This window comes from Sinocyclocheilus grahami, unplaced genomic scaffold (assembly GCF_001515645.1).
Source record: "Sinocyclocheilus grahami isolate Dianchi unplaced genomic scaffold, SAMN03320097.WGS_v1.1 scaffold1809.1, whole genome shotgun sequence".
NCBI lineage: Eukaryota > Metazoa > Chordata > Actinopteri > Cypriniformes > Cyprinidae > Sinocyclocheilus > Sinocyclocheilus grahami.
Window position 1 is genome coordinate 1 of NW_015506988.1, and position 11,940 is coordinate 11,940.

Below are 11,940 nucleotides of genomic sequence, written 5' to 3' on the forward strand. Positions count from 1 at the left end.
AGTCGTGGGGCAGCGTTGACAAGTATCTTTGCTCCTGGATGTGTGCCAGCGCATTAATATAGAATGTTAATTAAAGGCTATAATGCACGCCTGCACACCAGTATAGGTGTGTGTATTGTAGGAGCTAGACGACGCATGATGACGTAATGATATATTAGTGGTGTCCCATTTCTTAGGGGAATATTTACACCCATACCCTATGACACTCAAGGGACAAAGGGTAGGTGTAGGGGTATAAATTGGGATTGGGCCATAGACAATTCCTCTACATCCTTGAACATTGAAACCATCTCACCTGCCCCAGGATTCGCGCCAGTCATCAAATATCTCTCAGCCTCGAAGATCAGTTATAAGTCCATTCCTGTTCCAGAATCTGTTCACACCCATGAGCCAGCACCAAAGCTTGGGACAAACTCAGAGACTGTTAAAACCTCAGCACTTCTTTTCAACTCTGCCCAAAGGAGGAGGCACAGGAAGAAGAGACAGCCCTCTGCAAGTTCGGCCTTTAACTACCACTTGATGTCTATTCTGATCTCTGAACCAACCACTGAATCCGCTCCAGTCCCAGAGTTCCACAATGTGTCCGCACCAGTCTCGGAGTTCTGTAGTGAGTCCCTTCTAAGTCTACCTTTAGTCCTAAAGTCCGTACAAGAATTCCATCCAGACCAATCACACATCATGGCCACCGATCGTCTGTCATCAACCATCATGGCCGCCAGTCCCAGATCTGCACATAACGGGCGCTTCTCAAACGGCAGGCTGTATCCTACCGAGGCTGCGTCCTTCCTAGCTCAGTCCTTCAGAGTCTTGTAGGCTAGAGTCCTCCTCGGCATTAAACGCTAGAATTAGACAGTTTAGTAAGTGTGCGTGGCTATGTCACATATGTTCCCGCCCTCACCGCCATGGCGTGAAAATACTAATAAATCTTAATAAAAAAATACTTTGTATTACAAATCATTATATTATTTGGCTTTCTATTAATGCAATACAACGAATCACAGCCGTCTAGTCTACCGGTGGCTTACATTATTGGCAGTTTAGCATTTAGTGAGTAATTTACACCAAAACACAAAAATAACATATGCGCTCATGTCTGGAAACATTATTTGTGTCTTACATTTCATAATAAATTCAGACAAGCTCAGTACTGAATCGTTTTTCATCAGTTTATTTTCATGAAATGAAATGGGTACAAAGGATTGTGGGTGATTGAAGGTCATGAAGGATACATCCCATGCATCCTTCAAATTCAGCTGAATGAAGGACGCGAAACGAAGGCTGCCTTCCAAGGATCCTTCCGATAGAGATGGCCTTCAGCGACATTTGATGATGTGGCAGCCCAGATATGCAGCCTTCAGAGGATGCAGCCTTCAGTTTGAGAAACACCCATCATGGTCACTGATCGTCAGTCATCACCCATTATGGCCACCATCACTGAATCATTACATGTAATGGCCAACAGCTCCGAGTCAGAATTTCAGATGGCTACCCTTCTAGAGTCTGATTGGAGGTCTCATCCAGTCCCTGTAGTTTATCCAAAGCCCTGTCCAGTTCCTATACTCAGTCCAGTTCTCACCCCAGTTCTCGTGTATGGTCCTGAACCTCCTCCAGTCCCTGTGGTCGCTCCAAAGCCCTGTCCAGTTCCTGTGTCAGTTATAGAACCCAGTCCTACACCATCAAATTTGGCCAACCCCTATCATCCCAGTTCACCTTCCGGTCAAACGTATTCATGAGAAATCCCCCCAGATCTTCCTGTACACACGGAGCACAGACAAGACATGGCTCTGGACCCTGACCTACGATCAGTGATGTCTACAGCCACCAATTCTAGGTCTGTGCCCAAACATATACCTCCTCCCTGAGTTCTTCCCTGAACCTACGCTATCCACAGAGCATTGTCTAGAATTGGCTCCAGCCTCTGACCAAAGTCCAGTGCAGGCTCTAGCCCCTGACCAGAGTTCAGTGCGAGCTCCAGGCCCCGGCCAGTTCCCAGTAAAGGCTCAAACCCCTAACCAGAGTCCAGAGCATTCTCCAATTCATGACCAGAGTTCAGTGTCGGCCTCAGCCCCGGAACAAGGTCTAATGACAGCCTCAGCCCCTGATCAGAGTCAAGTGCCGGCTTCAGCACCCGACAAGTGTCCAAAGCAGGTTCCAGCCTTTAACCATAATCCAGTATAGGCCCAGCCTTTGACCATAGTCCAGTGTAAGTTCAAGCCCCCGACCAAGGTCTAGCTCAACTACAAGCCTCCGAGCAGAGTCCAGAGCATATTTCAGCCCTCGATCAGAGTCTAGCGTTGGCTTCTGCCCCAGGCCAAGGTCTAATGCTGGCTTCGGCCCCAGACCAGAGTCCAGTAAAGGCTCCTGTCTATGACCTGAGTCTTAGACACACGGCAGTGAATAGTCAAGGAGAAGGACTAACTTTAGTTCCCCTCTCTAAGAAGTCTAAGTCTGTTATCACAGCACAAGCCGCGGTTAAGACAGCTGACTCCACTTTGATGTGACGTGGTCTCTCTCTCTCTCTCTCACACACACACGCACACATGATGCGCAAAACTTCGCATTTGAACAGTTAATAGCAAATACTTAAACTAGTAACAAAACATACTTACAGTCGCTGATTCAGAAGCGCCAGATTGTCATAACAAAGTCAGAATGACCTCCTCTCCTAGGTTCACGAAACGGTCGTCCATAAAATGCATTGCTGTTCTGTTGTAAGTGATCTTAAAGATTCCTAAATGCATCTACTTTCGGAAGGCCAAATAAAGTGCTTTTGCTTTCGCCTAGAAACACACTGCGTCTCCCTGACGTGCTGCTTCAACACTAACTGCGGTTACTGAAACCACGCCTTCTTTCTTTGCGTGCACATTTGGGCGCATTATACAAATATTTCCACATAGTGAGGTAGATATGTGGGGGCGTGTTAGAACGAGCCGTTTTAGGGGGGCGTGGCAGAGTCTTAACTTTGATAAAGAATATCTCTTTGGTTTTGAGACTTTAGTCTTTGCAACTTCAGGGATCTTATCTATTCACGAACAGCTTGTAACACTCCAAAGAGAAAGGAAAACTTGAAATCGCATCATATGACCCCTTTAAGTAAAACAATTTAAATAAATCGAATTTGTCATATTTATTTCTATCTGTTGCACTTAAATAAAATAGAAATAAATAAAACAACATTTGTCATTGCAAATAAATACAACTTTTTGCATTTGAAATTATATTATCAGCAGTAAAATTATTTAATTAAATTTTTATATTTATTTATTACCCATTTTTGCACTTAAACAAATACAACCATTTAATTAAAATAAATAAATAAATATACATTTTAATTTTAAATAATATTATTAATTTTTTTATTTATTTCCTTATTTTGCATCTGAATAAACATATTATATATATATATAATGAATTAATAAAAATTGATTAATTACAAAGTGATTTGTACAGATTTTAGATGTAAATGAAGTGCTCAACTCTTTGCGTCTGGACATGCATCCATCTCTTCTATTCATGGAGCAAGTCTTCTGGAATGTTTTGGACCACCTTGATTTTTACAGTTGCAGATCTTTTTCATGTACATTCATGAAACATAATATCCCAGTCAATGCAATAATGGAAAATATGAGTGGCATGGCAGTCCCTCAAGGAAATATAAAATGTTGTTTGACAAAAGCTTAAAAGAAAAGAAAAAAAAACCTGCAGGCCTTTACAAGCACAAGTATTCACTTTAACAAAAAGACTTTTCCATCTTCCTGTCTGGATCTTCACTTTACAATTTCCCCTTCCCTTTGGATATTTAATATAACCCGAGCTGGGAATGTTTCCATGGCTTTTCTCGCGCCTGCACTCCTGGCATCTCCGCAGCAGTTAACCCCAATCTTTATTTTTTTATTTATTTTTCTGGTGCACATATTTCATCTAGCTAAACAAATTTTCATCCTGATTGCCCTGCTGACCGATTTTTAAATAGAATTGGGTGATGGTAGCAATTGTAGCAGAACTTAATATTATTTTTGAAATTTACTAATTAATTGATTAAAGTTTTACACCTTTTATTAATTATTACTCTAGAAAAAAGGAAAACAAAATACATTAAAGGGGTAGTAGTTTACTGTTTTTTTTCTAGGCTTGATTGTGTTTATGGGGTGCAGTCTAACATGTGTTAATGCTTCTTTTAAAAAAAAAAAACATTATTGTTCGCATAATTTACTTTTATTCTACACTCACCCTTCTCCCATAAACACGCTGATCATTTCCTGCTTTTATGAAGCCCCTCCCTCAGAAATACGTGCTGGGCTCAGATTGGTTAGCTGGTCCAGTGTATTGTGATTCGCTAAACCGCCTCTAGTGCGCGTCTGAAAGTCCCGCCCCTCACCTCAGCGGCATGTGCTCCGGTTGTATTGTAAACAGTGGCGTCGTCTATATTGCTTATCAGTTTGAGCTCGATTGAGAAGCAGAGTATATTAGTGAAGAGGATCATTGAGAACCTGTGCAAGCACAGCTTTTAATGGTATGTTTTTTGATTGTTGTTGTCTCATACTTTTAGATACGCTGTCATTTGAAAATGCTACTGCTTCTGTTAGCTTTTAATATACGGTTTTATTTAAAGCTGATTAAAGGTTTAATACAGTACGGCAACCGCAAGCGCGTCCATGTATAATGCTTCTCATAGCTATGTGAAAATAAGTGTATAAATGAAACAGTTCATTGTTGGAGCTGAGCTGAATGAGAGAGAGAGAGAGAGAGAGATGCAGAGTGTGTGTAGAGCAGGGGAACGCGAGGAACAGCATTGAGAACCGCTGCTTTAGAGCATTGATTTTGAAACTTGTGAATCCATTAGAATCGTTAGAAGACAGAATCACGATTAATATATGAATAGATTTTTACGTGCACCCCTAGTTTTCTCTTCCTCTTCTCTAAAGCAACACAGCATGGCCTCGCTCCCTTCGTTGCATGTTCCCGGGGGTGGGGTTTGCCTGGGTTTGTGATGTCACGAACCCGGGAAGTAAGTTGTTGTAGTCGCTACGAGCTGTTTCTGTAGGCATTAAACTGCCAGAATTTTAAAAGACGATATCTCCGTTTACATTGAACTTTCAGCGCAGCAACTTTGCAGATATTGTTTATGCTCAAACAGCAACATCACACACTAACTAAGTCAAAGCAGACTAACAGTGACTACGTTTACATGGACATCAGTAATCTAATTATGTACCTTATTCTAAATAAGACAATATTATGATTAAGGTGTTTACATGAGTTGCTTTTAGAATATTCCTTTCATGTTACCGTTTTACATGTTATATAGATTGATTAATGGTGCACGTCATTACGTCCCCACGGGACGCCATCCGACATCCCCTCCAGAATTTCACGTATGAACATATAGTTCGTCTTCGTGATGATGCCATATACAGTTGTGGGTGTTTCATTTTTAATTTTATGAAAGCTTCAAGTGCAGTTAATTATTTGTACGTGCATACAGACGACGGCGGTGTTGAAGCTCTTTTATTTGCTGTCAAACCACGTTGACCACTGCCATGTGTGTATCCTACATGACGGTAATAATGTGATTAAGGTGTCTACATGTCTTTACTGCACTTCAATAATGCAACTAAAATAGGAATACTCCACATGTCTTAATTTGATTTGTGTTTACTTCGACTATGACCTTAAGCCAGATTAAGGTAATCAAAAATCTCTGTTTACATGGTAGATTCTTAATCAGAATATTGTCTTAATCGTGTTAAAATCAGAATATTGTTGTCCATGTAAACGTACTCAGTGAGTCTAATGTTATAAGCACTATGGTTTCTACTAATCTGAATGAGTATGAATACTAAAGCTAATTAAGATGTATTTTGTGAGAAGTAATATTGATAATTTAATATTTTACTCCACAGAAGAACAGGCATCAGTTTCAGTCACAAACAAATTTATGGGGTGCAGTCTAACATGTGTTAATGCTTCTTTTAAAAAAAAAAAACATTATTGTTCGCATAATTTACTTTTATTCTACACTCACCCTTCTCCCATAAACACGCTGATCATTTCCTGCTTTTATGAAGCCCCTCCCTCAGAAATACGTGCTGGGCTCAGATTGGTTAGCTGGTCCAGTGTATTGTGATTCGCTAAACCGCCTCTAGTGCGCGTCTGAAAGTCCCGCCCCTCACCTCAGCGGCATGTGCTCCGGTTGTATTGTAAACAGTGGCGTCGTCTATATTGCTTATCAGTTTGAGCTCGATTGAGAAGCAGAGTATATTAGTGAAGAGGATCATTGAGAACCTGTGCAAGCACAGCTTTTAATGGTATGTTTTTTGATTGTTGTTGTCTCATACTTTTAGATACGCTGTCATTTGAAAATGCTACTGCTTCTGTTAGCTTTTAATATACGGTTTTATTTAAAGCTGATTAAAGGTTTAATACAGTACGGCAACCGCAAGCGCGTCCATGTATAATGCTTCTCATAGCTATGTGAAAATAAGTGTATAAATGAAACAGTTCATTGTTGGAGCTGAGCTGAATGAGAGAGAGAGAGAGAGAGAGATGCAGAGTGTGTGTAGAGCAGGGGAACGCGAGGAACAGCATTGAGAACCGCTGCTTTAGAGCATTGATTTTGAAACTTGTGAATCCATTAGAATCGTTAGAAGACAGAATCACGATTAATATATGAATAGATTTTTACGTGCACCCCTAGTTTTCTCTTCCTCTTCTCTAAAGCAACACAGCATGGCCTCGCTCCCTTCGTTGCATGTTCCCGGGGGTGGGGTTTGCCTGGGTTTGTGATGTCACGAACCCGGGAAGTAAGTTGTTGTAGTCGCTACGAGCTGTTTCTGTAGGCATTAAACTGCCAGAATTTTAAAAGACGATATCTCCGTTTACATTGAACTTTCAGCGCAGCAACTTTGCAGATATTGTTTATGCTCAAACAGCAACATCACACACTAACTAAGTCAAAGCAGACTAACAGTGACTACGTTTACATGGACATCAGTAATCTAATTATGTACCTTATTCTAAATAAGACAATATTATGATTAAGGTGTTTACATGAGTTGCTTTTAGAATATTCCTTTCATGTTACCGTTTTACATGTTATATAGATTGATTAATGGTGCACGTCATTACGTCCCCACGGGACGCCATCCGACATCCCCTCCAGAATTTCACGTATGAACATATAGTTCGTCTTCGTGATGATGCCATATACAGTTGTGGGTGTTTCATTTTTAATTTTATGAAAGCTTCAAGTGCAGTTAATTATTTGTACGTGCATACAGACGACGGCGGTGTTGAAGCTCTTTTATTTGCTGTCAAACCACGTTGACCACTGCCATGTGTGTATCCTACATGACGGTAATAATGTGATTAAGGTGTCTACATGTCTTTACTGCACTTCAATAATGCGACTAAAATAGGAATACTCCACATGTCTTAATTTGATTTGTGTTTACTTCGACTATGACCTTAAGCCAGATTAAGGTAATCAAAAATCTCTGTTTACATGGTAGATTCTTAATCAGAATATTGTCTTAATCGTGTTAAAATCAGAATATTGTTGTCCATGTAAACGTACTCAGTGAGTCTAATGTTATAAGCACTATGGTTTCTACTAATCTGAATGAGTATGAATACTAAAGCTAATTAAGATGTATTTTGTGAGAAGTAATATTGATAATTTAATATTTTACTCCACAGAAGAACAGGCATCAGTTTCAGTCACAAACAAACTGCATGGGCCACTCTATAAATGGCAGCATTGGAAAAATAGTGTGTGAACAGACCTTGAAGGTTAAGAGGAGTCGAGTTGCATGAGTGTGTCTCCTCTAACCCACCCGAACCCACCCTTTGCTAAACATTGGCACCTAGACAAGGAGCTCTCGCGCTGTGATTCAATTACAAGAGCCTCGGCCAACTGTCCAAACCCCAAGAGCTCTTTCTAATCTCACTCAGGTACCTGATAAACAATTACATTCATGACCATGTACCGCTTGTCTCTGCTGAAAATAATTATTGTAAGATTTTTTGATTAATCAAAGTGACATAAAATATGAAAGAACCGATCAGGACACTAATTTCCAAATTGACAATTCCGACATGTTTTTTGACAGTGGCAAATATCGCAAAAGTCACATGCATTTACTATGAATAAAATATGCAGAGCTGAAATTACAGGTCCTGCAGTAACAACAGTGAATAATTTTAGGCTTGTCCTTGTTAGGAGACAGTTATTTTAACACCCTTAAAATGCGAGTCAATGTTGGTTCAGGTTTGAGGATCAGTGGACAAGGTTTCCCTCTTCTGTTGGGAAATAGCTTTACAACATGGACACTCAAAGAGCTACTCAAGTTTCTTCTCATTTCTTATTTGTGCATCTTCGTTTCCTTTCCTCGCGTCTTAGCTCCACCCCCTTAGGATATGAAGGAAGGATGCAAGGAAAGGAAATGAGGATGGAGGAATCAAGGGATGAACATTGGAATATTCTTGACCACTCAAGCGTCACTTAAAAGCGTCATCAGATGCACTAAAGAGATCTGCCCTTATGTTGTTAAAGTTCGTTATTTAAGGAATTCATAATAAATATTAATAAAGCAAGATGCCCTGTTGAAATATATGACTTGTATGGTTTACTGAAACTGCAAAGGTAAAATATAAATGTAAATTATTATGACAGATGAGAAGGGGGAGGATAATTTATATGTGCATCAGTTTTTTCACCGAAAAAGACTTCTCAGGAAGCCTCCCCACTCCTCGATCCTCGCCTCCTCGCTGTGCAATTAGAGAATTGAGATGTCCTATACAAGATGGCTGAGCTGGATCGGTTTCTGGGTCATAGGATGGAGGACGGAGGAGCGAGGAAACGAGAAGGAATATTGAGAAGCCCCCAATGATCTGCTGGAGAAGAAGTCTTCAGCTGTAATGCCTGTTGTGATAATGAAAATATTACTAATTTTTAATGGACAAAATTGTTGCATTTTAATGTAAGGTGACCAGGTTTCAAATGAAAACAAATGGCATATCTCCTAGTTTAGTGGCTATCATTAAATCTCAATCATTAAATCTAAGTTGTTGTTTTTTTAATTGTTGCACATTCCCCACATATTCAAATTATTAACCATTTTTATGATGTTTGTGGGTCAAACTGACTAACTGGTTTTAATACAATTCACCAGAAATCACACTGTATATAGACTACTGTATACAGGAATTACAAAATTACATTTTAAGTTAATTTTGATGTTTTTTTTTTTAAGTTTGTAAATGGATTTGTACCATCCCTATAAGAGAATGTGAAGCTGATGTCACGCCAAGTTGAGTTCTGGGAAACTGCTTTGTTTATCCGCCTTCCGTCATATTGAGAGGATCGCGCTGCTGTTCTGCTATTGAGTTTAGGGCAGTATTTTAATTTTCTGCCATGATTGTGAAAAAAGTCACCATTTTATTGCACACTGAGTCCGAAATTCTCGTCCGAAGTTTTCGTACGTTAAAAAATAAATACCACCTCATGTTGTGTCAATCACGTTTACACACCGCCTCCGAAACTTTTGTCCATCATAAAAAAAATTCAGATCAGGTTAAATTTTCTACGTTTTCGTATCCATAGCAATCATTTTGATAGGAAAGGATGATGACTACGAAAAAAAATAAAAAATTCGGACTCAGTGTGCAAAGACCTTTACTCAGATCATTGTTCTGGGGTTTTTTTAAGTTTGTAAATGGATTTGTACCATCCCTATAAGAGAATGTAAAGCTGACGTCACGCCAAGTTGAGTTCTGGGAAACTGCTTTGTTTATCCGCCTTCCGTCATATTGAGAGGATCGCGCTGCTGTTCTGCTATTGAGTTTAGGGCAGTATTTTAATTTTCTGTCATGATTGTGAAAAAAGTCACCATTTTATTGCACACTGAGTCCGAAATTCTCGTCCGAAGTTTTCGTACGTTAAAAAATAAATACGACCTCATGTTGTGTCAATCACGTTTACACACCGCCTCCGAAACTTTTGTCCATCATAAAAAAAATTCAGATCAGGTTAAATTTTCTACATTTTCGTATCCATAGCAAGCATTTTGATAGGAAAGGATGATGACTACGAAAAAAATTTAAAAATTCGGACTCAGTGTGCAAAGACCTTTACTCAGATCATTGTTCTGAGAGATAACTAATGCAATATGTTTTTTTGGCTTTTCTATGTGTAACAGGCAGTGCACCGCTGCAGACGGGATGAGGAGAAGAATTGTTGAATAATGTCATTATTTTTGTATTCTTTGCACACAAAAAGTATTCTCATAGCTTCATAAAATTACGGTTGAACCCCTGATGTCAAATGGTCTATTTTACCCATGTCCACGCTACGTTTCTGGACCTGGGAACATTGCAGTTGTGTTGCTGTCTATGGAGGGTCAGAGAGCTCTCGGATTTAATAAAAAATATCTTAATTTGTGCTTCGAAGATGAACAAAGGTCTTACGGGTTTGGAACGACATGAGGTTAGTAATTAATGACAGAATTTTCATTTTTGGGTGAACTATCCCTTTAATTTCAGCATTTGTAGCAGCCGGTGATCCTCCCAGTTTGGCGGCACCCCAGCATGCAACGCGGCTTGACTTAGCTTCACATTCTCTATTTGCTTGTTAAGTCTGAAGTCACGTGTCTAAATAAATACGACCTCATGTTGTGTCAATCACGTTTACACACCGCCTCCGAAACTTTTGTCCATCATAAAAAAAATTCAGATCAGGTTAAATTTTCTACATTTTCGTATCCATAGCAAGCATTTTGATAGGAAAGGATGATGACTACGAAAAAAATTTAAAAATTCGGACTCAGTGTGCAAAGACCTTTACTCAGATCATTGTTCTGAGAGATAACTAATGCAATATGTTTTTTTGGCTTTTCTATGTGTAACAGGCAGTGCACCGCTGCAGACGGGATGAGGAGAAGAATTGTTGAATAATGTCATTATTTTTGTATTCTTTGCACACAAAAAGTATTCTCATAGCTTCATAAAATTACGGTTGAACCCCTGATGTCAAATGATCTATTTTACCCATGTCCACGCTACGTTTCTGGACCTGGGAACATTGCAGTTGTGTTGCTGTCTATGGAGGGTCAGAGAGCTCTCGGATTTAATAAAAAATATCTTAATTTGTGCTTCGAAGATGAACAAAGGTCTTATGGGTTTGGAACAACATGAGGTTAGTAATTAATGACAGAATTTTCATTTTTGGGTGAACTATCCCTTTAATTTCAGCATTTGTAGCAGCCGGTGATCCTCCCAGTTTGGCGGCACCCCAGCATGCAACGCGGCTTGACTTAGCTTCACATTCTCTATTTGCTTGTTAAGTCTGAAGTCACGTGTCACCGCTTCCGTGTCTAAACGCTCTAGCAGATACCACGAGAAAACAACAAAAGTGAAGTGAAAAAAGGTGAAGTGATGTGACATATGGCCAAGTATGGTGACCCCTACTCGGAATTAGTGCTCTGCATTTATCCATCCAAAGTGCACACACACACCGTGAACACACACAAACCTTAATAAAAAATATCTTAATTTGTGCTTCGAAGATGAACAAAGGTCTTATGGGTTTGGAACAACATGAGGTTAGTAATTAATGACAGAATTTTCATTTTTGGGTGAACTATCCCTTTAATTTCAGCATTTGTAGCAGCCGGTGATCCTCCCAGTTTGGCGGCACCCCAGCATGCAACGCGGCTTGACTTAGCTTCACATTCTCTATTTGCTTGTTAAGTCTGAAGTCACGTGTCTAAACGCTCTAGCAGATACCATGAGAAAATAACAAAAGTGAAGTGAAAAAAGGTGAAGTGATGTGACATATGGCCAAGTATGGTGACCCATACTCGGAATTAGTGCTCTGCATTTATCCCATCCAAAGTGCACACACACACCGTGAACACACACACACACACCGTGAACACACAC

The 11,940-nt window shown here is 39.7% G+C and overlaps 1 protein-coding gene across 1 annotated transcript in view; it reads left to right on the plus strand.

Annotated features, from left to right (window-relative positions):
- Positions 1 to 1,391: 1,391 nt before the first annotated feature.
- LOC107572752 (39S ribosomal protein L23, mitochondrial-like) overlaps positions 1,392 to 11,940 on the plus strand; it is a 33,912-nt gene continuing 23,363 nt past the window's right edge. Inside the window, exon 1 of the mRNA XM_016259187.1 lies at positions 1,392 to 1,723. Within this exon, the coding sequence (XP_016114673.1) occupies positions 1,392 to 1,723 (332 nt within the window). The remainder of the gene's footprint in view (positions 1,724 to 11,940) is intronic.